Source organism: Aplidium turbinatum, chromosome 16 (genome assembly GCF_918807975.1).
Source record: "Aplidium turbinatum chromosome 16, kaAplTurb1.1, whole genome shotgun sequence".
Classification (NCBI taxonomy): Eukaryota; Metazoa; Chordata; class Ascidiacea; order Aplousobranchia; family Polyclinidae; genus Aplidium; species Aplidium turbinatum.
Window position 1 is genome coordinate 15,815,917 of NC_137487.1, and position 25,012 is coordinate 15,840,928.

A 25,012-nucleotide genomic window follows, 5' to 3' on the forward strand; every position below is an offset into this window, starting at 1 on the left:
GTGGTTTATCAGAACTAATGTTTTAAAGCGGGACAAAACCATTCTTTCATAAATTTTTTCCGAACCCTCAAGCGAGATCAATGTTTGGCTTTTGGCGCCCTCTTCCAGTTATTTTTTTAATTGTACTTACATCGTCAGGTGGCGGTAAGATAACCTCTCGTTCTTCTCGGCAGTCGAGTGTCGGAAAAACTGACAGCGATAGACATGTATTTTGCTCATGTTACGGTTGGGGTAGCGAAACACAATGCTTGCTGTTCAATAGTGAGTAGTCAGGTAGTAGCCTACTGATGCCAAGAAGATTGCTCTTTCTCAACAACCTTTAACTTTTTGATCATTAAATTTACATGCGGTGCATTAAGTATTTGAAGATAGGATTATTTTCAATTATCTTTGAAAGACTTCAACACACCAGGTGAAAAGCAGGAGTTCAACCTTCTTAGATAATGGATGACTGTGAAACGCTTTTAAATGTAGGCTATGGCTTTTGTTTTATTTTTCAATATCCTTTTGTCGGAAACAGCGACATACCAGACAAGTGACTGAGAGAGAGAGAGAGAGAGAGAGAGAGAGACCTTTTATTTTGTCTGTTGCGAGAAAAGTATACGGTACAAAACATAGACAATGCAAATAAAATAGCACCATAACTAGAATCTACAACAGACAGGAAGCAGCGAAAGACTATAATAGTCATCGAGTCAGCTGCTTCCCGTGTTTTTAATGTGACAAATGTTAAACATCGGCATCACGTTGAAACCAAGATATGCGTTAAAACAGGATAAGCTTATTTGTTGTTCAGTGAGATGTCAGGCCCGTGGGTTGGAAAGTCCTGGAAACAAGGACTAACTGTTTTAAGCCAAAATGTGTTTTGAGAGACAGTAAGCCTTATGCGAGGTGAGATGGCGTAGCGGATAAAGCGCTCGTTTTCCAACCATGCCATACTACTTCGACTCCCAGCTTAAGCTGGTTATTAAAAAACACCGCTCACCTCTACCCAGGGTGTAATAAATTGTGGACAGAGTTGAGGACGGCCGAGAAAGGAACTGGTCGCTCTACTCATCGTTAGTGCCGAAAACCGACCGAGTACGAACCTTATTTTATCATCTGCCTATGCTTAGAATCAAGCATGACTGGGCTTACCTTTATAAAGCCTAATAAATACGGATTGAGTTGTGATTGCGTACGGCATCGGCTGAAAATTTTCAAGTATTTGGTTTGTAGCCTACCTGATCAAATTTCTTGCAATTTTGGTGTCAATAGCTTAGCCGGTGGACGTCTACCTGATCAAATTTCTTGCAATTTTGGTGTCAATAGCTTAGCCGGTGGACGTCGCTATAATAACATTTGGACAGGAAGCCAAACGCTAGGCCACATCTTGACAGCAAGCATGACATAGGCGTAGCCAGGAGGGGGGCGAGAAGGGCCATTCCCCCACAAATTTTGATGTTTTTCGTATTGCATTTTGTCAACCATGATTACTGGTTACTATCGTAGCCTAAGGTGTTGCGACCATGCCATATTTTAACCTGAGAATCTATAGAAAAAAAACGGCAAATTTCTAAAAGTAGGCATTAAAATCGCCAATATTGCAACCCTGTTTGCCGTGCAAGATGATGCCTAGCGTTTGGCTTCCAGTCCAGATGCTCACAGCGACGTCCACGCTTAGCCGTACCTTAAAAACGCCAACCAGGTGAAAATTTATTTTGGTAAAGCTACTTTTCAACTCAGACAGTCTGGTTTCTGTCACTAAAGACGAACCATTCTCATCCCAGGCTGTCCAGTGTCCACACGGACTGCCGTAAAGGCGACTTAAAAGGAGGCAATTTTTGTTTGGTTTCTCAGGACACGAGTTTGATGATATCATAATTACAAATGGTTGGGTCATGTTTGAGACGGAGATTATGTCGGAAATAGAATGAGGAAATTAGAAGTTGGTAAAAGTGAGGAAGGCCGGAAAGATGGAGATTGTGTGATAGAAGATAAGGAAATAGTGGAAATGGAGGAAGATGGTGCTGACAGAGTGATGTGGAGGATTGCGCACCGGCGGCTCCACTTGAAATGAGAATAAAGCTAGAAGATATTACAAATCTGACTAAATCTTCGTTTATAATCGCAACAACTTGAAGTGTAAATTTATTTGAATTGGTCACGAAAAAACACTAAGGCGCGTATAGTGAATAATGCGAAAGAATAAATTGCAAACCAATTGCCACTTTGAAAGCACACACTACAACTTTATCGTACCATGGCTCGTATGCACAAATGAGCTGCGGTCATCAGGACAAAAATAGACGAAATCGACTTTGAGGCCAAAGCATGCTTCGTTATTAGATGCATTTCAAGCTGAGGCATCATAATAAGAAAACGAACAAATTCTCACTTCAGCTGTTGCAGGGAATGCTAAAGTTTCTTCACGGTTTTTGCTTAATTGACTATTTACGCATAGGTTCGACGTCACAAGTGAAATCGAGAAACTGGCAGATTCCAAGCTAAGCGGGAGGCCAGCACCAAAACCGCTATGGTCGCTATAGAACTCTTTCATGAACCAATAATGGTGCCGTGCACATGTCCACGCAATACGTAAAAATAACGATTAAACTTCTAAAGTCAGATGCGATATTGAACTTAGACTTTGAAATAGAAGATTTGCAAGGGTTGGCATTCAACACAAGTACAACAGTGTATGCAATTGGCATAACAACAATACAAACATGATTTAAATAAATAGGAAAAAAGATTAGTTCGAGTCGGAAGCCAAATCTTGGAGCTTCACAAGCAAAGCACCTTTGTCTGCCTGGTCACCTTCGTTGAACATGACAGACTCCACTACGCCATCTCGCGGCGCACGAATTGTGTGTTCCATTTTCATGGCGATCATCATGACCAAAGCTTGGCCCTCCGTGACGGTGTCACCGGATGCAATCATGACCTTTTCAACTTTACCAGCCATTGGAGCAATCGGTTGGTCGGCCGTGGAAGAACCAGAATCAACTTTTCCATAGAACGAAGCCATTGGGATGGTCACTTTCACCGAAGGATCGCTTGTGGTCGGGAAAAGGTGGAAAGAATCTGGCTCCATGTCGTGGCCAGGAACGAAAACAACTTTATTCCGCTGGGTGACTCCGTTTATGATGGTCTCCGTGAATGCTGTCGCGTTGACTGGGTTAACGTCTACACGTCCTGTAACTTCCTTCTCGGTTTCACCGCCGTTGGAATCACGGACAATCATACGGAATTGCCTCTCCACGTCAGATGAGCCTCGAACCCTTGTTACCTTCACTGTGACGTCATGATCATGAATGTTAAAGGTAATGTCTCTTGAAGCAGGTAAATTGACTTGAAAGTCTTTTAAAGTGGAGTACAAAGTGTCAAACGCGCCGTTGTTGAGTTCTTCTGTCATTAAGAACGCAAATGCAGCCTGGCAGGCCAAGTCTGGGGAAATGGTAGGTTCCTTGGCTGGGAAAAGTTCGTCGAAATATTGCTCTATGAAACCCGTGTGCACGTCTCCCTCGATGAAATGAGGATTTGAAGCCAAGCGCTGTAGGAAGCTGACGTTGGTATCAGGGCCCACAACGCAGTATTGTGCCAAGTTGCGGCCCAACTCTTTCAGGGCAGTGGTACGATCAGGTCCCCAAACCACCAGCTTTGCAATCATAGGGTCGTAATAAGGGGACACCTCGTCCCCTTCCTCGACCCCCGTTTCAACCCTTACATTAGGGGTTTGCGGTGGGGAGGACAAATGGTACAGGGGACCTGCTCCGGGCATGAAATCGTTTTCGGGGTTCTCGGCGTAAATACGAGCCTCAAATGAATGGCCGTTGAGCTGGATATGATTCTGCAAATAACGAAAAATCCATTAAGCGCAAAAATTAAACGGGAATTAAAAACGTGTATCAATGTGGCTTCAAAAGTTTAAATTAATGTGGCTGAAAGACGAAGAAATAAAAAGCACGTTAAATAATTTTTCTACCAACCAAGTGACTCTTAACCTCACATAAGACCTAAACCTTAAAGGATCCGTCGAAGTTTCAAGGGGTCTGAATGCATTATTTACAAAAATCACTAAAATTTAAGCAGTGAAAACCAAAAATCTTTTAACACACACACTTAACTGTTCTCTGGAAAAAAAATCAGGGGATACAAAAAACGTCGGGAGCCAGTAGTACTGCGCTAATGCAAACGTACAATCGTACATTTGATTTCTGCAGAACAAAATGGAAACTCTGCACTTATGCCTATAATTTCAATCCAGCCGCAATTGAACCATACGAGTTCAATGTTGTCTAATGTTGAACAAACCTGCGCCAGGGGAACAGTTTCACCTTGAGCCACTCTGAGCTGCCACTCGACCAGATCAGTCCCAGTTACCATCTCCGAAACAGGGTGCTCAACCTGGAATGTTGACGATGATAAGCATGACTGCTTTGCATGTTATTGTTAAGATTGCGGAAAATAACTCGAAATTACAAACACTTAATGGGGACTACAGTGAAATAAGCCTTGCCTGCAGACGAGTATTCATTTCCATGAAAAAGAAATTTTGTCGAGGATCCATGACAAATTCAACTGTCCCAGCCCCGACATAACCGACCGCCTTGGCCGCCCTCACTGCGGCTTCCCCCAGCCGATGCCTGGTGTCGGTAGTGATGCCAGGCGCGGGAGACTCTTCAATAACCTTCTGATGACGACGCTGAACGCTACAGTCCCGCTCAAACAAGTGCACAGCGTTGCCGTGATGGTCGCCGAAGATCTGTAGCAATCATATTGCAATACATTAAACCCATACAAATCAGTCGTTGTTTTACAGTGACTTAACGCCCGTAGACGTTGAATCAGTGTAAAACAACGACTGATTTGTTGTCTTGGTATATTGCACATTGGCAATTCGGCATGGGTCGTTTTTAAACTCTCGCCACAGAAGATTTTGTGCCAGTCCTGATTACCAATGCTTATTACTTGCTTGCAAACTAGTGTCTAGAGTTCGTTTTTGCAACCTCAAAAAAGTGAGTTAGCAGCAAATTTTATAGAAACCTTTATGAAACAAGAAATTTCCACTGTAGTTACACCATGCCTGATTGCGTAATGTTTATGTAATCACACCGGCCTCGGTTTATCAGTGCCATACATAATTGCAATGTAGCGCTAAACACACAACAATTATCAAGGATAAAAACATTGACCCAACTTCTTGTCAGAGCAAAGCATCAATGTCATAAGCTGCACGTTCAGTTATAAAGTAATGTTCGTGCTGCAGTTCAAGACTTAAACAACTCTCCCGAGCAACAATCGAGAAAAAAACTATTAAGCCACTTCACCTGAACTTCAACATGGCGAGGTCGATCGATATACTTCTCGATCAACATGACGTCATCATTAAATGACGACATCGCCTCTCTTCGGGCGGCGGCAAGTTGTTCGTGGAATGCTTCCTTTGTCATTGCAATTCGCATCCCTTTTCCTCCTCCGCCACGAACAGCTTTTATCATGATGGGGAAACCGATCTTCTCTGCCTCTTCTAAGAGATGGCTGTCAGATTGTTCTTCACCATGGTAACCTGAAGAAAAGGCAAAGGCACATAATGGCTGACACCTTGCTGTGTCATTTCAGCACGCAAATGGTAGCAATGAAACAAAGCACTCCTCCACCATTTAGAGATGGAGGTGGAAATATTCTGAAGTATTGCAAGACAACAACTTTCTTCGCTTTTAATACATATAGCTGTGACCCACCTTGAATGATTGGAACGTTTGCAGATGACATAATCTTTTTTGAAGTGCTCTTAATTCCCATATCACGGATGGCAGAGGATGGTGGACCGACAAAAATGACATTCTCGTTTGCACACAGTTCGGCAAACTCAACATTTTCAGATAAGAAACCATAGCCTGGATGAATCGCATGGGCTCCTGATCTTTTGGCAACCTGTCATATATAAAGTTTTTTTTTAGAAATTTAAGTTATTTTCAAAGTTACGTTAAGTTTTTAAAACCTTATACACACATAATTCATTGAGTGGCAATGAATTGGTAACACAATATCAAAGAAAACAAATTATTTACAACATATTACACTCATAATATTTTCCATTTTTAAATAGCTTTGTTGGGAGGCAGCAGGTCCAATGCAGTAGGCCTCATCAGCCATGCCGACATGCATTCCATATCTGTCCACTTCACTATACACAGCTACTGTTTCAATTCCCATTCTAAGAAAAAAAAGTGGATAAGAACTACATTCATGAACATTGAACACATTTAAGTAGCTTTTGTGACACCTTTGTAAAATATGCATGTAAGTTATTGGATTTGCAAGTAGCATTGTACGATATATCTACTACACGTGAAAGCCACTAAGTGCTGTCCAGTGTCCACTATTAACATTCTTCTACCATTTTGCATGGCAATGGTGAAAGTTACCTCAAGGCACATGTATACGGTAATTCTTATACACATTAGCTACACAACACATTACACATGAACATATGTAGTGTTAATTTAATGGCTGCGACTATATTTACACAATATAGTGTAATAATAGCCTCAATAGTGTTGCCAGATAAGGAATTCTGCCCTAATTTGAGAAAAGTTTAAAGCTGTTGAAAACAAAACTTGTATAATATTTTGAAAATTTTTAGTCCTGGTGGGCAAAGATCAAAACCCTAATCTTATTCCTAACTCTAACCCTTAGCCAGGCCTCGAAATTTGTACTTTTTTCCGGCGGTCAAGCATGTCCTACCGGACTGGCCCTTTCAGCGGACATTTAATATCTCAAACGGACATATTTTTTGCATGTAGATTTTGCACGAAATCACACTACAGTATTGTGTAGTCGTGTTTGTAGAAGAAGATTTTCTACAACAGAATAACTCTGCAATTGTTGATGGCTTAATTAACCGACCCTGAAGTGTACTGGAGCAGATTGCTTGCAAATAAATCAGTGCAATAATGACAGTCATGTAATGACGCAATAAACACAAATGAAAACAACAATCCAAATTTCCTTATTACAAAAGCAACTACAATCACTTATTCCGTGGTTTTCGTGATATAGAATCGTTGTGCCAAGCGATTACTGCCGGCACGGGGTCGTAAATCTCCAGCTCAGGACCGTCCAGACAAATGCGCATTAGTGACTCAATAATGTTAGCCCTAAATAGTGTTAGTGTTAACTAACTAACTAATACAATAGTGTTAGTCTAACACTCTCCCTTCTGTGCAGAAATTATATTTCTATCAGTATCAGCGTAAATACGGTCGCCACATTCGCCTAAGCACGTGCGGAACCCAGCTGAGATTTTCTTCTCTGTGACATTTCTTTTTAACAAACGATCAATGTAACGCAATAATCCTCAATGTTGAAATTAGAATACATATCCTGCCGAAAAGTTCAGACAACTTTATTTTAAGGCAACATTGCAAGGCGTTGAAATGATGTAAAAATGGCTACTTTTGCCATCAGCTCGTTAACCACGCCACTCTAATGTGATTTTTAAAGCAATTGCCTGTACTATTATTGCTTCAGCTCCATATTTGTTCGCGTTAAACAAACAATTGTAACAATTTAAATTTAAAATATACATTGGCTGCATTAGCTCTATTTTTGTCAAGAATTTTGCGGCGGTCATTTATGACCGACCAATGAGTCGGCTTCGGCAGACATTCGAGGTCATTCCGGAGGTCATGTCCGCCATGACCGCCAGAATTTCGAGGCCTGCTTACCTTAACCCATCCTAACTCTGGCAACACCTGATTGTAACCATGGCATTAAGTGTGGAAAAATAGCCACTTCCTAATTTAATACATGCATTCGTCTTATGTTGAACATACTTAAGTTTGGTCATAGCACACTAAACTAAAACCAACAAACAATATCAACATTACATAGAAAATAGAAGGACAGTAACAGATATGTGAAAAGTGTCAGTCAACTTACCTCTTGGCAGTTCGCATCACTCTACATGCTATTTCGCCTCTGTTGGCGATTAAAAGTTTTTGAATCACGCGTTGCTCTACATTTTTTGTTTGTAAAGAATCATGATGAATTTTCCTCTGGCAAAATGTTAAACTCCGAACTCTGTGAACCACCTGAGATGCCTTGTGTATAACATATAGCATTGTGTTTATGAAAACATAAAATTATACCTGGAAAAATACACCTCTGAAATGTTGCACGATAAAAGATTAGATAACCATAAAACTAAGACAACTCCACCAACAACAATGATAGCTAAACACTACATAAGCATGCTTAGCGTTGGTATGTAGCCTATAAGGTATTAAATTTACCTCTCTATCCAAATTGTATTATAAGGTATTAGCCAACAAAATTGCCCTACTCAGAACTCAATTTTTCATGGCTGGCGTAAACATGTACTCGCTCCCCATGCACTTCGTCTAAAAATTGGGCATAGTTTTTGGTTGAAACTTTCTGCACATATCTACATTTAGGTAGCCAGTATGCCATTGTATTTGCCTCTCTTTTTTTTGTATGTAAATGATCTGCCAAACTCAACAAAAATGATTGTTAAATTATTTGCTGAAGATACAAACCTAATGATGGCAGACAAATGTGAGAATGACTTACAACAAAATGTGAACACAGAACTTGAAAAGGTTCTCACTTGGATGAAACTTAACAGGTTATCAATAAATTTTACAAAAACAGAATACATGCTTATTACAAAAAACAAATAAGAGATGTTAACATTAAGATTGGGAGTAAACCAATTCAGCAAAAAGATCAAATCAAGTACCTTGGTGTCTATATTGATAATAAGTTAACGTGGAAACACCACATAGAACAAGTCTGTGGGAAAGTTGCAAAGGGTTCTTGGGCACTATTAAAACTGAGAGATTATGTGAATTCAGACACATTGACAACCGTTTATTATACTTTAATTTACTCCCACCTTCAACATTGCATTACTAGCTGGGGTAAAGCTTGCAACAAAGTTCTAGACCCTCTCAGAAAAATACAAAAAAGAATAATAAGAATAATCACAAAAAGCGATTATAGAGCCCATACCAGTCCATTATTTTTTTAAATGAATATCTTAAAGCTGAAAGACATAAACACATGTTCAGAGTCTGCATGAACCTGTACCCTTCTGCCTACTGTGCATTGTTCACAAGTTCTTCACTCATCCACAACCATAACACTAGATATCAATCAAACAATAATTATTTTGTTAATCGCACTAATACAGAATTTGGCAAAAAATCCATACCAAGTATTTGGACCAGTGGTGTGGTCAGAGGTTCCAAGCAATCTCAAAAAGTTCTTTTTTTTATGATTTCAAAAAACATAGCAAAGCATCAGCTTTGCAAAGTTATAATACTTGATAAGTGGGTCTTTATTTGTATTGGCCTAAGCTCTTACATTCAACAATGTCTATTGTCATGGTGTCCAGTGTCCACTGATTTTCGTGATTACTATTTGTTGGAAAATCTTGCATACAATTTTATGAAGCTGACAATTAATTGTAAGCTACTAATCGAAGTATTAGTCTTGTTTGTGTTTTCTTTATTGATTGTAACCGATTTGGTTAAATTATTGATTAAAATTAGTTTCATAACTCAAATTATTCTTTCCAGGGTGGCAACTGACTAGTTGACCGTATGGTCGTTTCGTTGTCTCCCTATCAATAACAAAACCTAAACATTGTATGTATTATTGTTTTATGTCACTTTTGTGTTTTGATAAATAAACGATTGATTGATTGACAATGCAGAAGCCAAAATGCCTAAAACCACTGAACTGAACGCCGCAAGGACTAGTCCAAGTTACCAGAGTTTCCACACAGCTTATTTCAGATAAAGAAGTCTCCCCACATGAATTACAAGTTTAATTTCAACACAAGCGTCGGGAATCTCTGGTCTAGCAATAGCAGAGCTGTCCTATGCTTTTTCTTGACCTGCAGTATTGGCCTATTTTTTTAAGACAAAATATCACCGCACATAGGCCTACGAATTCGTTAACCAGCTGCAAGTCATTATCATTTCTGACCATCAAAGCAAAACAATAGAAAACTCGTTTTTTCAGCAACGTAGGATAAAGCTTTATTAGAGCAGTATTTATCTACACTTTAAAATACAGTTAAAGCAATGATTTAATTTTATTCCTTTTAGTGAACTCAGCCCTACCTACAAAACATGCACTTTCAAAAACAATAATTCATAGAATGTTACAAACAGTAAAGATAAGTTTTGTTTGACTGTCACCACATTGTAAGTGCAGAAAATGATTGTGATTCGGAATTACATTTTCAAATAACTTTAAGCTAATCCATTGCAAATTAAAATAACTGCTACAATAATAAAAATCGAAACACACCTACAGGAATGCCTGCACAAACATCATTTGTCCATCGGGCATTCAACATTCCTAAGTCAGCGTTGATGAAAAAACAAAGCTACACATGACGCGAGTAAAAGGAAGAATCTGATCACTCATACGTAAATTCACGTAAGTACAATGCAAATAGTTGAAGACCCTGTGGCTACACCCTACCTACGCTTCAATTCTAATCCAGCAAAAAGCCATAGCCTCGACCGATTTGTGACCTCTCGTTCTGCTAAGCTCGGGTTCACTTTCATGTCAGATAAATATTACACCAGACTCCAGAGTCGCCTAATTTACCAGGTATTCGGCACCAACAAAAGTTTAAAATGGTTCCGGTTGTAGGCTACAGGCCACTTTCTTGCTTATTATTAAACGTTTTAGATTTTGCGATCCATATGAAGCGAAGTGAACAACTCAGCAAATTCACTTGCATGCAACAATATAATTAAATGCAACATGCTATGCCAGTATAAACAAGTAGATACATTAAGCGTGGGTTATACGTTCAGAACAGCAGAATACAGGCTACCAGATACATTTTTTGTTTGTTTGTTTCATGAGCGACGAAATTAAAGTGACCAAACTGTTAGCTGAAATTTTGCAGCGTTTGATAAACGTTGACAGTCGTCGTGGTGTAAGCCTCTGGGGCCAAGGGTCTATCCTTTTACTACCCCAGATTCACAATGTTCACGGACTACATTGGAAGGCTACCAGAGAGCAGCCAGTCTTTGGTTTCATCATCTATGACACGCAGACCTTCCACTCCGTTAGGTGGCTTGAAAATGAAACAACGTTGACAGTCTTTCTTATCAAGACCTCAAATGCAGCCTCAGGAATGCAGACCACCAAAGACTAGCCTATACGCGACAACTTTGAAATAGTGATGGCAGACTAAGTGGTCAACTGGTCATACCTGATATCCCAGCCATGGATATTGCCCAGAGGAGATTAATGTTTTTTGGTTATTTGAAAAATAAAAACTCTGCTACAGAAGCTCGATAATCAATAGCGTAAATCATGCCACGCCATATTTATTGCTTTTCAGACCCCGGTTGGGAACCCATCTACGTCTAAGATCCCACGCATATTTAGTTTGTGCGTTTTTCGTCTTGTAATTTTATGTTTAATATGTTGATTTTTTTCTATTTTTCCACAATTTTCTTGCTCGCTTAATCACATTTTATTCACTGAACCAGCGATATTGAGCATGCATAGCTGCAGAAGCCGAATAAGTGGAAGTTTTTGTTTTGTGTGATACAAAAACCTAACAAAACAATGTAGGCTAATATTCAGAAATAAACACTGCTCACTCAAATAGCCTATAACTACAATTAAATTGATAAATTTCAGCGAAGTAGAGAAGGGCTATAAAGTAAAGTGTGGTGTGAATAGCCTATAGGCCTACTAGGCTATAGGCTAGGTGAAAGTGGGGATACCTCAGATGAATTTTTGAAGTTCTGACCTGCTGAAAGACTATACCACACCAGTAGGCTATTGACGTGTTTTAGGTTGGTTGGTTGCTTTTGAATTTTTATCCTCGGACTGACAAAGCCTTGATTGGTTATTCCTGGTAGTTTTGCCTACTTGTAGGCAGTGGCGTAGCCAGAAAAAAATTTTGGGGGGGCCAAATATTTGATGAATTGAAGAGAACGACAAAGTGTTTGATTTAAGCCATTGCCACCTGATGTGCAGTGGCGTATCCTGGTGGGTTGAGCAAGGGAAGCAATAAAACTGGTGGGGTGTTAGAGCGTGCCGAAGGCACGCGTATTTAAGGGGGGTCCGGGGCATGCTCCCCCAGAAAACTTTGGCAAACTTACACTCAAATAATGGATTATAGCGCTTTCTGGAAACACTTTTAGGGTAATATTTGTATGAAATTTATTAGCAGATTAAACAGCTATTAACTTAAGGTAGCTTTTACACACGAACGGGCAAAACCTGCGGCTAAAATTGGAGAACACCAAAAACTCAGCTACACAAAAACTCAACAACTACACAAAAACATAACAGAGTAAGCTCTTCTGAAATTGCTTCCACAAATTAGTTAAAAGAAACGTAAATCGCGTAAATTTTGCCCGATTTACAATTTACAAAATTTATTGGTGTCTTTCTGTGTGTCTAAAACAAGTCCTTGGGGGTGTTAATAGCCAGATGACTTGGAAAACGTTATAAGTTTTTACAAATTTTATTATATTTTCAACAAAGGGCTCAACTTCGGAATCTAAACTGAAAATTGGGAGGGGCCATGGCCCCTTTCGCCCCCCCTGGCTACGCCTATGCTTGTAGAGACTCTTGACGGAAGGCCGGTTACCGAGATTGGCAGAGTGAAGTTTTTGATTGCTGTTGAATTGTTGTTGCCGGGAATTATTCCATTCACTGTAGGTGCCGCTGAATGATGAGCAGTCTTGAAATAAAAATATTAAAAGCGACAATCGCACGAAAATGTATAAACAGTGGATGCAGACTAAAGTAGGCTATCAAATATTCTTCACCACAAAGTTGTGAGGTTGTCATCTTGTTACACAAATTCTTGAAGTCCACTGATCAGGCTACAGGTTTTGATGAATGTTGTAGTCTTTCTGAACAACAAAAGTAGGCCTTCCCTGCTGTATGCTAAACCAGTTTCATTTAACAAATATTCAGCGGTAACTTTACAATTGTTTGTGATAGTTTACTTTTTATTTGTTTTCCCAGTGACCTAAGTTACGAGGAAAGAAACGAACATGTAAAGAAAGAACTGTTAAGAAATAAACAATTATCATCTCAGAACGCTTTGTCATGCTTAATTTTATTGATTTACCAACAGATAATGCTTAAAAATGTATTACCATACGTGGACGTGTTTTACGAAGTTTCTAATGGAAAAATTAAAAGCTTAGACTTGGCTTGAAGTGTAGCCTATTGGGACAGTACGATATTTAGTCAATGTGCAAGTAATCTATATCGCAACACATAACGATGCTTTGCGTTATTTACAACGTTTATTGTGTAACTTAGAAATTAACATTTCTTGCTTCAATGGTTAGCCCTTATACAGAATGATTTTAACACACAATGCACGCTTCAGTACATTTTTATTCACAGTTACAACATTGGATTAAAATATATACTACAGGCTTATTAAATATTCGATATTCGCCTATTCGAATATCAACACGTTACGTAACAGCAGAAGAGCAGTGGATGAGATTGCTTATCATGAAGTCAAAACTAAACACTTACGGGACGCAAATAAAAACAAATCGTTAAAGCCATTGAAACTTTTCATCGCATTCCTTCACAGTTGTTAAAAATGATGCTTGAAATGAACGTTTAATTTTCTTGGAAGTTCTTTTTTTCAGGAACCAATTTACTTCTCATAAGCTTCCATCAGATATTCTTTAGGAACAAGTCCAAAATCACCGTCTCTCTTTGCGACCCACCATCCATGGTTATCGTAATCCTAAGGAGGAGACACTTGATAAAAATTTAATTGAGAACCAGGCGTACTTTGTGAAAGGATAAATTAGCAAAAAATATAATGGTTAATTGCTAATACTAGTGCTAGAAACAATAATTATCCTGATGAACACTTAAACTTTTCAGTTTTCTGTTAGAACGCGGTTAATAGCCTATGCTAATTGGTTGGTTGGTTTTGAATCTTTATCCTAGGATTGACAAAGCCTTGATAGGTTATTCCTGGGAGTTTCGCATAGCCAACTTGTAGAAGCTTTTGACGCAGGGATGGTTACCGAGATTGACAGAGTGAAGTTTTCCGATTGCTAAAGTGTTGTTGCCGTGGAATTATTCCATTCACTCGGTGCCGCTGAATGGAGAGCAGTCCTTATAATGCGTTGCTTAAGCGCACACCCCGAGAGGTGAACCAGCTCCGTTTGTTTTTGGGCCGAGCGCGTAACCACTGAGCTAACGGGGCGGACGGATATGCTGAAACGTATGCTACAATTTTTTTTTAAATGCTCGCTCAACAGGTAATGGAAATTGTTACGATGCTAACAAAAGTTAAAATAAAGACAAAAAATGATATCAAAACAGTGGAGAGTTTGAGGGGTTAGGCTACTTAGGCACGTCGCATCCCTTGCCTCAGTAAAGTCAAAAAGTGCAATTTTTAGTGACAAAACTAGGTGAAATTGCTAAATTGCTGAAGTTTTAAGTAAAAGTCTTTCCCAATAACTTAGTCCTCCTTACTAAAAGTTAATTCTTTCAGCCTGACTCTATTTATTCTTCGTTTTCTTGCTGGTGTAGAAAACAAGCTGTGAGGCAGAAAATTCTCCACTGCTGGTCAGTGACCTCCCGAGTCCGATCGATAGAGTTAAAGTGAACAGCATCACTGTTTTTTAAAGGTCTATCACTCGTGTAGCCTACTCCCTTGTTGATAACCAAATAAACTTTTGGCGCATTATTGATTTTTATTAGTTAGAAATTTTGCATAAGCAGCGGCTGGACAAGTTGTAATGCGGACAAAAAACGAAAATTGGGCTAATTTCATGTGGAGTGTCCAACAGCTAGCCAATTATTCGGGCATTAATTGGTACGAATGTTTATTTTCCTGTGACGTCAGCGAAGCACTGGACCCCAAATAAAACATTTTTTATTATCTGTCTAAAAAAGGCCGAATTTAAGAGTAGCCTAATATTGTCCCAGATCTTTCAGGATTGTCTGACAAAACTGATCATCAGTTCACTTGCTTTTTTAGAAATTATAGAATATACGCAATGACAAACTCAATTGATAACTGCATGCAATATATCTTATATAAAATAAAGCTATAAAAATGTAGTTCATCATTCTGAACCTGCTTTCAAAGAGTGAATACGAGCATTGTTACTCACCTTATTTACAATGTGTACTAGCTGACCACGTTTAAAAGATAATTCGTTTCTATCGGATGCATAGCAGTCCCACATCCCTTGATACAAATCTGTTGCTTTGACTGAAAGTAAAGATTTCAAAGTAGAATTAAATGTTATTCTTAAGACATCAGTAGGAAACAAAGTGACGGTCATGTCACTCTTAAATATCTCATCTACAAAGCACTAAATTAAATGCATGACGTAGCAGCACTGCACAAAGATATCACCTGCCCTGAAATCTAAACGATGGGTGTCATATGTAAGAAGAGTATTTATCAATGGTACAATTTCAATTCACATTGCAAGAAGAATCAAGCGGAACTGCAATGTTTGTTGTTAGATTTTCCATTAATTGCAGTAAAACAAAATCTTTTTTTAGCTTTTTTCACCGTCTTTGTATTTGGCTTCGTCGTCTTTTTGATCAAAAGGAGTTTCAACGCTTTTTTTCCTTCCAAGATTCCCTGGCGATGGCGGCAGTGAAGGTGAACTACCCTATGAAAAGTTAATCGATGGTAGAAGGTGACTGATAGAAAGACGAATTTTAATGTTTCATTTACGCACTGAACGATTCTTCTATTAGTCTCGCAATTTGTCGAACTTTGGGGTAATTTAAAGACATAATATTTGAGTTGGGGAATAGTTTCATAAATGAATTAGCTTAATTGAAAGCCATAGTCTGCGGTTATAAAAAGCACAGCCTTAAAGTGCTGTCTGGAAAAAAGAGTATTTTTATGCGTCAAATATCTTCAAATTGTATACTGTTGTTGCATCATTGCTTGATATTCTACAGTCCACCTGCGTGAATGTTAGACTACCTTCTCTGGAGTGGGTGGCAAAAGAGATGACTTCCGGAAGGTCCCACTACCCGACTCTCTATCGACATTCTTTGTTGGAGGAAAGGAGGTAGCATTCTGGTTATCTTTTTTAGGTCTTGGAGGAGCATGTGGTGTTCCCTCAAAAGAAAATTTATTCCGTTCCGATGGAAGAGGACGTTGATTGGAACTTGGGGTTTCAGGAAGAGGACTCGCCTTTGGAGGCCGGGGCATGGTTCGATTAGACATATCTGGGGTAACAGGAAGCTTGCGATCTAAAATTGCAAAAAAACGTTACTTTTAAACATTTTGACAGTTTTGAAAAAAACTGACTGCCCCAGAACTTTTCTACACCAAAGCAGATAAAATAAACTTTAAGAACACAACCATTTAAAACACATCTACTAAACACATGTAATTTCCTTAAATTTTTTAGTTTTATTCACACTACTGTAAGAGGGTGAAGATAGACATGGACATGTATCTCAAACAAAAATTAGGCTGCAAGTTAAACAAGACTATAACATCGTCAATATCTACAAGCCCCCAGCAACCTCGCAAATGTTGCCATCATCCTTTTCAAGGTTCGTTTCCCCCAGTCGCTACGCCGGCGATTTCAACTGTCAGCACACCTACTGGGGCTATAACAATACAAGCAGCAACGAAGAGTTACTGACTGACTGGGCCTCTACAAATGATCTTGCCTTCCTATACAACCCAAAGGAACCAGCCAGTTTTCAATCCGGTCGTTAGGGAACAGGGACAAACCCTGACTTGACCTTCGCGAGTGTCGACAGCTCTTTTCCAGACAGACGTGTGCTAGAGAAGCGAGGGCTGACATTTGCATATAGCATCCTTAGTCCTTGTATATTTTTCAGCAGATTAGGCACTGCGCAGCTGTTTGGTGCCGCAGTGGTCACTGCCACAACATCGACACAGCCATAAACCGTTGCATAAACAGCGCCCTGCACACAGTGACCGGATGCTTGCGTCTCACACCCAGGGTCGTGTTAACCGTCCCTCGTAATTCCGACCAGGGGGGAGGCACGGCTGATCAGGGGTCCACTCATTTTAGTCTGTTTATTGTTTTTTGATTGTTCAAAAAAATAATAATACTACAGAAGCACGATAATCAATAGGTAATTTAATCACGCAAGGCCCTATTTACTGCTTTCCAAACCCCAGAATGGAGGCCTACCTCTAACTAGAGGCCGACTCATATTTAATTCGTGCAGCGTTTTTCGGCTTGTAATCTTGTAATTTTTTTTTGATTTCTGTAAATAATTTTAGCGGATTAAAGGAGTGAAAAGTATTTTGTGTCTAAAAAAAAACTAACAAAATGGTATAATATTTCGAAGAAAACAGTGCTGCCAGTCTAATAAATAGCAGTCAGTCTTTGGTTTCATCATCCAAGTCACTTAGATTTTATGCTTCGTTAAGTGGGTTGAAGACGTTGAAGATGGTACAATTTATTGATGAAATCGTCTGTGAATGCCAGCCCCTCAAACTTAAGTGTTGCATGCTAAAAAAACGACAATTTTAAGTCAGTTAACATGCCTGGTGCTGTTGTATCTCCGACGTCGTCATAGGTGGCTTCTCCTTCATCTGCATTGTCAAGCATCTCTGTGTCGTCATAGATGGGAAGCTGCTCAGGGACGTCGCCTTCAGTGTCGACATACACGTCTTCGCCATCTACGCCTGCGTTAGCAGCTCGGCTATCTTGCTCTGTTGTCTTCCTCATCATGGTCTTGAGTGGCGTCACTGCCAAACGTTGTAAAGGTTTAGGTCTTTATACAGGATTTAAAAAGCAGTTAAGATAGCCACACTGCCTTACTTGGCGTTATTGTTTTCTAAAATAAAAATTTATCCTGCAATGATATCAACAGAGAAAGTATTTTAATTTTAATTTCTAAGGAACTATAAGAGCACCATAATCAAGAAAATGTATCTTGTTTTCTAAGCTACTTTTGCATTTCAAAAACGTAAAGAGCTCTTCAAAGTTTTGTGTAATTTTTATAAGTCGCTAAAGTGGCTTTGCAAGCTTCACTAACAAAGGACTCTCTACTTTTCACTGCTTTGCATGGTTCCAGTAAAGCAATGTAGAAAAATAGCTTTTTGACAAAACACAATTGTATAAATTTTGCAAAACGTCAAGACTTACTCATTCCACCAGCAAGATTTTTCAATTTGGATCCTTGAGATGGTGATGGAGGAAGTGTTGCCACTTTTGGCAAGCTACGCCTGCCCTGGTCAGAAGAAGCTAAAACATTCGAGGTTGTTACTCTTTCTTTCAAGTAGGCTAGTTGCGTTTAAAAAGTAGCGTTCTGCTCCTTTTAGACTTTTGCAACTCTTGTCATTCGGAAAAATTTAAGCAAAGTGGAATCCAATTTGTTATAGGTTAGAGTTATAGTACCAAAGGTTAAATAGCCAACAGTGGATCATTTGTCGACCAAGCAAATCAGCCGATTAAACACGTTTATATCACGGTACTTTTTTTTCTGATAATCTAGCTCTAATCTGCTAATTAGACTCTTCAATTTCAGATTTACAGATAAACTTCCTGCAAACTAATTTTCCATAAACTAAACAAGCGGTTGGCTTAATCGGCCGCTTAAAAGGCCTGATGTTGGTACATCAAGCAAACTATGACCCAACCCTAAAAAATAAACTTGTCAGTTATCATACCATGACAATGCTCAAGCAGTTTAATCAAAAGCTGGCTTCGGAGCAAAATGGTTGCAACGCCTGCTTAATCTAATCAAAAAATAAAAAGCCCAACATGTAGATACTAAACTCATGAGATTTAAAGCACTAAAGATGAAGACAGTAAAGTTTTCGAAACGTTTGCAAAACATTAACATGAGTTCAGTTTCTACATTTTGGGCTGGTAGACTTGTATATAAAATTTTGAAGTTTATTTTGAAGCGTAGCCTAACTGAAATAAAGGGTTTAGTTGTAAGATAAATGTCACTCATCTTACCTATGAGACTTGCTTTTTCAAAGCACTGTTTCCATAACTCTACACTGTTCTTTTCCATGGCACAAAACTAAATATTGCAAAATAATAAAATTGCAAAATATTAAAATAGCAAAACTGAAGTGAAGTTTTTTTTATTGGATATCTACCTTGACTTTAATCATTGTTAGTTAATCAGGAAGTGTCAAGAGGGAGTGCAAAAGCCCCTACATTTAATCTTCTAAAGGCCTATTAAAACAGGTCATTACATTATAAAAACAAAGACATTGGGTGCTCGCCATTAGTTGTAAAAGTATTTTCTTGACAAACAGAATACCTTATTAGGCCTATTCATCAACTTAATAAGTAAACTGCTGTTGGGGGGAATAAGAAGTTGAATGCACGGCAGCATAGCAAACTGTCTGCCATGAATCAACTATGAAATAACATGCGCTTTCAGTCAGATATAAGCAATGGTCAGGGGTGCAAGTCTGTCTAGACCTATTATAGGGTAGGCCTACCAGAGTAAGCTATAAAATACCGACTTCATATATCCATAAAATTATGAAATAGACTCGGTACCCACGTCATGAACTTTGTTTGTCTGAATATTTTTCAGCTCAAAACAACGGTCTTTGCGTTTAGTTTCTTTTGTGATGTCATCTCTTACAATGACGTTGAAGCCGTTAAGTTCAAAAGCGTCTTTTTGTTTTTTATCTGAAATAAAAACACGAAAAACATTACTTAAAAGTTCTAACAGAAACAGTGCTTTAGTGTTTTCATGTAGGTCTGAACAATCTACTTTATTTGGGTTTAATAGTCCTACTCAGGTAAAAATCTCTGACTGATAGCAGATCAACATTTTGCAATGCTACGCATTACTTTTCGGTAAATAATTATGTTTGTCACAGCATACGACCAAACAATAAACATAGCAAACTTCTTGAGTAGCAGAAAGATTATAAAAGCAATAAACTGCAAAATTACACATGAAAAAAACGGTTATTTACATAATCATGTATTCAACTGCTGTCGGTTCATTGATTTTGCGATTGTTTATTTGAAGTCAATATTCAGATTTGGACCAGACTCAATTTGGTGGCAGTGGGCCAGTTAACTCAAAATCGCCACTCTTGGAAATAACTAGCTCTTTAGGTGCGCAATCTGCTGTAAGCGGAGATGGCCACTGATGATTGTTCATTCGAATGAAAAAGGTTTTCATTAGATACTGGCACAGTGACGTTCGTTTCTATATTTCTTTTCTAGCATTGTGAGTTTTTCATTTTCAACAAAACATAAAAGATTACCTGGTGTTGGTGTACACGTAGGCTACAGGAGGTTGAGTAATATCAAGCAAAATACTGTAAATGGGAGAAACAAAGTAAATGCTGCTAGTGGTTTGCAACCTTTGTCACGGCTTTTATGTGTCTTCGAAAATCATAAGAATGTCAGCTAGGATGCAATCGAATGATTAAACAGATACAGTAAAAAATAGCCTATGTTTACAAAAGGAGATGTATATTCAATGCACCTTTCGAAGTTTCGTACATGTAAAATACATTTCCGTGTATCACGCACCACCGCTTAACCCAAGCCCCCTTCACCAAGCTTTTCTCTCTTTTAATATCCAAATAATCAGCAATCGTAGCGTTCTTTAGTTGATCACAAGGAGTTGGTGCTGGAAGAAAATGTCAAGTGTTAAAACGATCATATGCAATTATACTGTAGGACAGTATTGTACAAACAAAAATTGCAGTTGAAATTGTTTTCATCACGTTGAAGCACCCGATTATATACAACCTCAAACACTCAAGCAGCAATAAGCATGGTTGAAGTAAGACTTAGTAAGACTTACGTATAATTGTAGCGTTCCTGGACGGGGAACTTTTGTTGCCTGATTGTGGGTTGACCACAACGTCATCGTAGTCTATAGCAACTTAAAATAAAAAGTTTTTTCTGTTACTAAACATGCTTTTTTGACGAAGTTCCATTCCTTCTGTGCATCAAATAAGCCAACAGTAAACAAAAAATGGTCCAAAGTACGTTCTAATTTCCATGTCAACGTTATTGTCTACTGCCCGGTACATCTAACATTTTGATGCAATCATAACATAAGTAGACTTGAGTGTTATCACATGATCAACTGCTGTAGTGAATTCCGCTTGTGTTTGATTCATTTTTGTAAAACAATTATTATTAATTAATCCTTTCTTCTGCGTTTGGTAGTCCTAGGTTCGATTCCAAGTCAGACAACATCAAAACTGTGAAATTCCTGCGGATTGCATTCTCTCTTGTGCAAAGCAGTGACAATAAGTCGTGTAGTGACTATAGTTTACATCAGAAATATGACGTGAAGTTGAGCAAGTCAAAAACAACTCCCGAGTTGTTGTAGAGTGGGAAAAACTGGAACGAAAAATGTTGTTGCGTGTGTAGAAGCTCACCTTGTTCATTGTCTTCATACACTCCATCATCGTCTTGGTTCGTGGCAGTGTCGACGTACACCTCGCCAGCGTCATCTGTGACAGACAACCAGCAATTAATGTCAACGCAGAGTTTAGTTTCGTTGATAAAGGATGCAAAAAAATGGACGAAACTCAACTTCCAAAATCGACTTTCAAACGTTAAATCGATGTAAAGAATGAAAAATTTGAGAATGCTGTCTTAAAACAGCTTTTAAAGTGCCTCTGACAGGAAAATAAATTCGCTAAATTTACCTAAGATACCAAAAAGATGACACTAACAAACTTTTCTGACCAGCAAATCGTAAAAATTATCAACAGGCTACTAAGTTACACGCTTGCAAACTTTCGTTGACATCGGCGAATCTGGCACTCATTCAATTGCGAAAATAAAAACGGCAACACCGCTGTGACGTCACAGTAAGCGGGAAGAATACATTCTTTCTCTGTGATGACTTGGTAAAGTATGGTACGGCTACTGCAAAACGTGAATGTGTGGGGCTCTGTTGATCTAAAGCATGTGCAAATTAAGAATTACCGAAATGAAAAAGTGAACTTATTATTACTATCAGGTTTCGATCAAATAGGTTGAGATTACTTTTATCAAACAGCATCTCAATTCAATTGAAATTGCAGTTTCATAGGGCTACAATTTTCATACTTTTTTATTTGTCCTAATCTGGCTATAGCCATTTGCAGTGTAACAACAGTAGCCTATTTCACAAACAGCACCTTTGATTTATGGTTGAGGCAATGCCTACAAATTGCTGTTTATGTGACATTGTCAGTGACAAAGACCGTGTGCTTTCTTTTCCCACTTTCCCACAAAACAAGGTACTGAGAAGAAAATAATCAAAGTTTTCTTCAAGTGTTCGAAAGTGGGATGGGCCGTACAAAACTAGTCGTATATGTTCACTTCACTGAAGATGATTTTGTTAATACCACTAAAGTAAAAATGCCTACAGGCATGTGTTGGAGTGTATACTACAAGGTGATGCTCTCGGAAGCAACAATCGGATTGTGATGCCGTCATGCATTGTTTGGCAAATCCGAAACAATTTTCCAGATCCAGATGGCCGTTACACAGGATTTCAATGGCCAACTGAAGGCACATTATGAGAGAGAGAACTTTTATTTATTTTTGAATAGTGATGATGAATTAAATATGAATGATGATTCGTACGATTTCTTCATTTTTCACTTAAAGGATATTTTAGGTTTTGTAGGAACGTATCCAGTACAGTTTTATTAAACTGCAAAAAACAATAAATCTTCGAAAAAAGCAACCGCTTGTACCAACTCCGACCAAACTGTGATCCACCAATTACATCTAGGAAGCGTTTGTTTCATCCGTTGCTAACGACGTCCACTTAGGATGACGTAATACCACCAAAGTCGTCCCAGAGCAGTGAAATATGGAGTTTCGCCTGTGGTGACGCTGCGGAGCAGTCGTTTGATTAAATTACGCCCTAACCAGTCGAGCTACGAGGTTAAGATTAAAAAGTTCGCTAAGTGTAATTCTGCGCTAGGAAATGCTTTAAAAAGTTACTATACTTGGATCCCACCTGTCAGGGGCACTTTAAAGTACTAGCATCAAAAATAACAAGAGCAAACCAAAGCAGCATTAGCTGTGCTAGATGCTGGCAACCCAAATGCAAATTAAGGTAAAAACTTTTGTGTCATTTTGTTTCATTTCGAAATATTCAACTCAATACAACGTGTCATGTTTCTTTTTTTTGCAAACCTCAGAAACTTTAAACTTCCATTACCTGTTGGTTTATTGACAGGTTCAACGTCGTCGTATTCTTCTTGGCGATCATTGTTAGAGCTGTCAGGAACAATAAGCGAGCGTGTCCTTGGGAAGAACAAAGAATTTATGACTAGAAAGATGAAACAAACAGTTTTGTTTTTATTTTCCTACGGCCTACGTCAGCAACACAAACTATAAACAAGCACTTTTGCAGGTTGTAGTCTTCCATGGCTGGCGATATTACGCAAACCAAGCAAAAACGAAAAAATCACATTCATTTTTCTAATTTCAGACTGAATTCATTTCATCATTGACTCTGCAAAATGAAAGATAGTGCTCTAGTTTTGAATTGTTTAAAAACCTTTCATGGATAACTTAATAATTGTATAGGTAAGCTAATCCTACCGGGAGAGGGGCGGGGCACTGAGAGGGAGGGGGCTCGGAAACCTGAATGTAGTCTGCTGTAGCCTAGTTTAAATACAGGAGGTAGAATATAGTATCACCGCAAAGAAACAAGTAAGCAGTACTACGTAGGTGATTTGCATTATTACTTTTCAAGAAACACTCGCAGAGCTACAATAAGATCCTCTTTGTCTTTTCGGAGTTTTTTCTCTTTAACTTTGTCCAAAAATTCAAGTACATCTGAAAATGAATAACAGTTAATAAGTTACAGCATACAACCTGATATGGTTGCCTTTTCTACTATTTTTAAACCTTAGAGAACAAAAAAAAATGCATTGATATTCGTTTGAGGTTAGGCAGATACTTTAATCATCAAATCCTATCACGGAATGCTTTAATGAATCACATATCAATTTGTTTTGTGATACAATTCTGTAAGTAGTGCTGAAACATACCTTTCAAATATTCCACAGACTTCTTAAATGCATCTTCCACGTTCATCTTTGCATAGAATGTTAAACTCAAGTGAAAACTTCAGAAAAAAATATTTTCTTTTTGTTTTCTAGGTTACTGCAAAAAATAAACTTTTGAACAATTTTTCATTCAGCTTTTAAAATTGATTTATCTATCAGCCAAACTTTTTCAGAAAGTTTTGCACTGGCCCTATCTCATTGTGATCTGTTTCGTATCAATTCCACTTGCTCTATCAATTTCGTTCAATCGAAATGCATGCTTTGCTATTGAGAATTCGGTTTATACTACCTTCCAGCTGGCAAAAGTATTTGTTTTATTAACTATTCGTTTCATTCATTCAGCATCTGCAGACAATGAATCAATGTAAAAAAAGACCAATTTAGTTGATTGGATTGTGCGTTGAAAAATCATCACTTCTTGTTTTCTACGCAAGAAATTTCCGTGTTAGCATGCACCTTAGTTGTAAGATTACCCGCTAGGCATGCTGAAGTGATGTTGCCTCTATGTTTATGATGTTTCAAACAAGAAATATTTTTACTCTTTTGAAAGACAATTATCGGCCGCAACTTTGATATGAACCTATCAAGTACAGGTCAATGAGAATCAATGGCGGAAGTAAACTTGGAAACTGAATGACCAGTGAGTAGCCTACAGCTGATTTATTTGCACGTTTTGCAACTGCTTTTATAACGGTAAGGAAATGAAGGTATTTTCATGCAAAGAACTAAAATCTGAAACGATGTTAGAATCTTTTCGTGCGGCCTCGAGATGATTCAAATACATTTTACAATTACATTTCGCAATAACAGTTTTTAACTGTCTTGTTCATTCGATTTTGCATAAGTAGCCTACGGATTAACTTTTTTAAATGCAACAGTGAATAGCGTAGTCTGCTCTTTCCGCTGTTACCTTTAGGAAGATTGTTTACATTTTTTTTTATCTGAACAATATATTTGCAGTTTATAGAAACG

The 25,012-nt window shown here is 38.4% G+C and overlaps 2 protein-coding genes across 2 annotated transcripts; both read right to left on the reverse strand.

The window, feature by feature from the left end:
• Positions 1–2,117: 2,117 nt before the first annotated feature.
• Positions 2,118–8,137, reverse strand: LOC145785138 (methylcrotonoyl-CoA carboxylase subunit alpha, mitochondrial-like). The gene is made up of 7 exons (XM_082596840.1): positions 7,930–8,137; positions 6,067–6,202; positions 5,727–5,919; positions 5,313–5,551; positions 4,502–4,747; positions 4,297–4,389; positions 2,118–3,832 (listed from the first exon to the last, which is right to left on the reverse strand). The coding sequence occupies exons 1-7, from the start codon at positions 8,109–8,111 to the stop codon at positions 2,735–2,737; spliced, it is 2,187 nt and encodes a 728-aa protein (XP_082452966.1). The 5' UTR covers positions 8,112–8,137; the 3' UTR covers positions 2,118–2,734.
• A 5,258-nt stretch (positions 8,138–13,395) lies between these two features.
• On the reverse strand, positions 13,396–24,139 carry LOC145785621 (uncharacterized). Its single transcript, XM_082597297.1, has 14 exons — positions 24,023–24,139; positions 23,717–23,807; positions 23,185–23,270; positions 21,398–21,472; positions 20,812–20,892; positions 20,488–20,634; positions 19,543–19,673; positions 18,981–19,047; positions 18,162–18,260; positions 17,558–17,761; positions 16,004–16,275; positions 15,578–15,680; positions 15,168–15,268; positions 13,396–13,780 (listed from the first exon to the last, which is right to left on the reverse strand). Exons 1-14 carry the CDS (start codon positions 24,066–24,068, stop codon positions 13,688–13,690), a joined length of 1,596 nt encoding a protein of 531 aa, XP_082453423.1. The 5' UTR covers positions 24,069–24,139; the 3' UTR covers positions 13,396–13,687.
• Between the last annotated feature and the right edge of the window lie 873 nt (positions 24,140–25,012).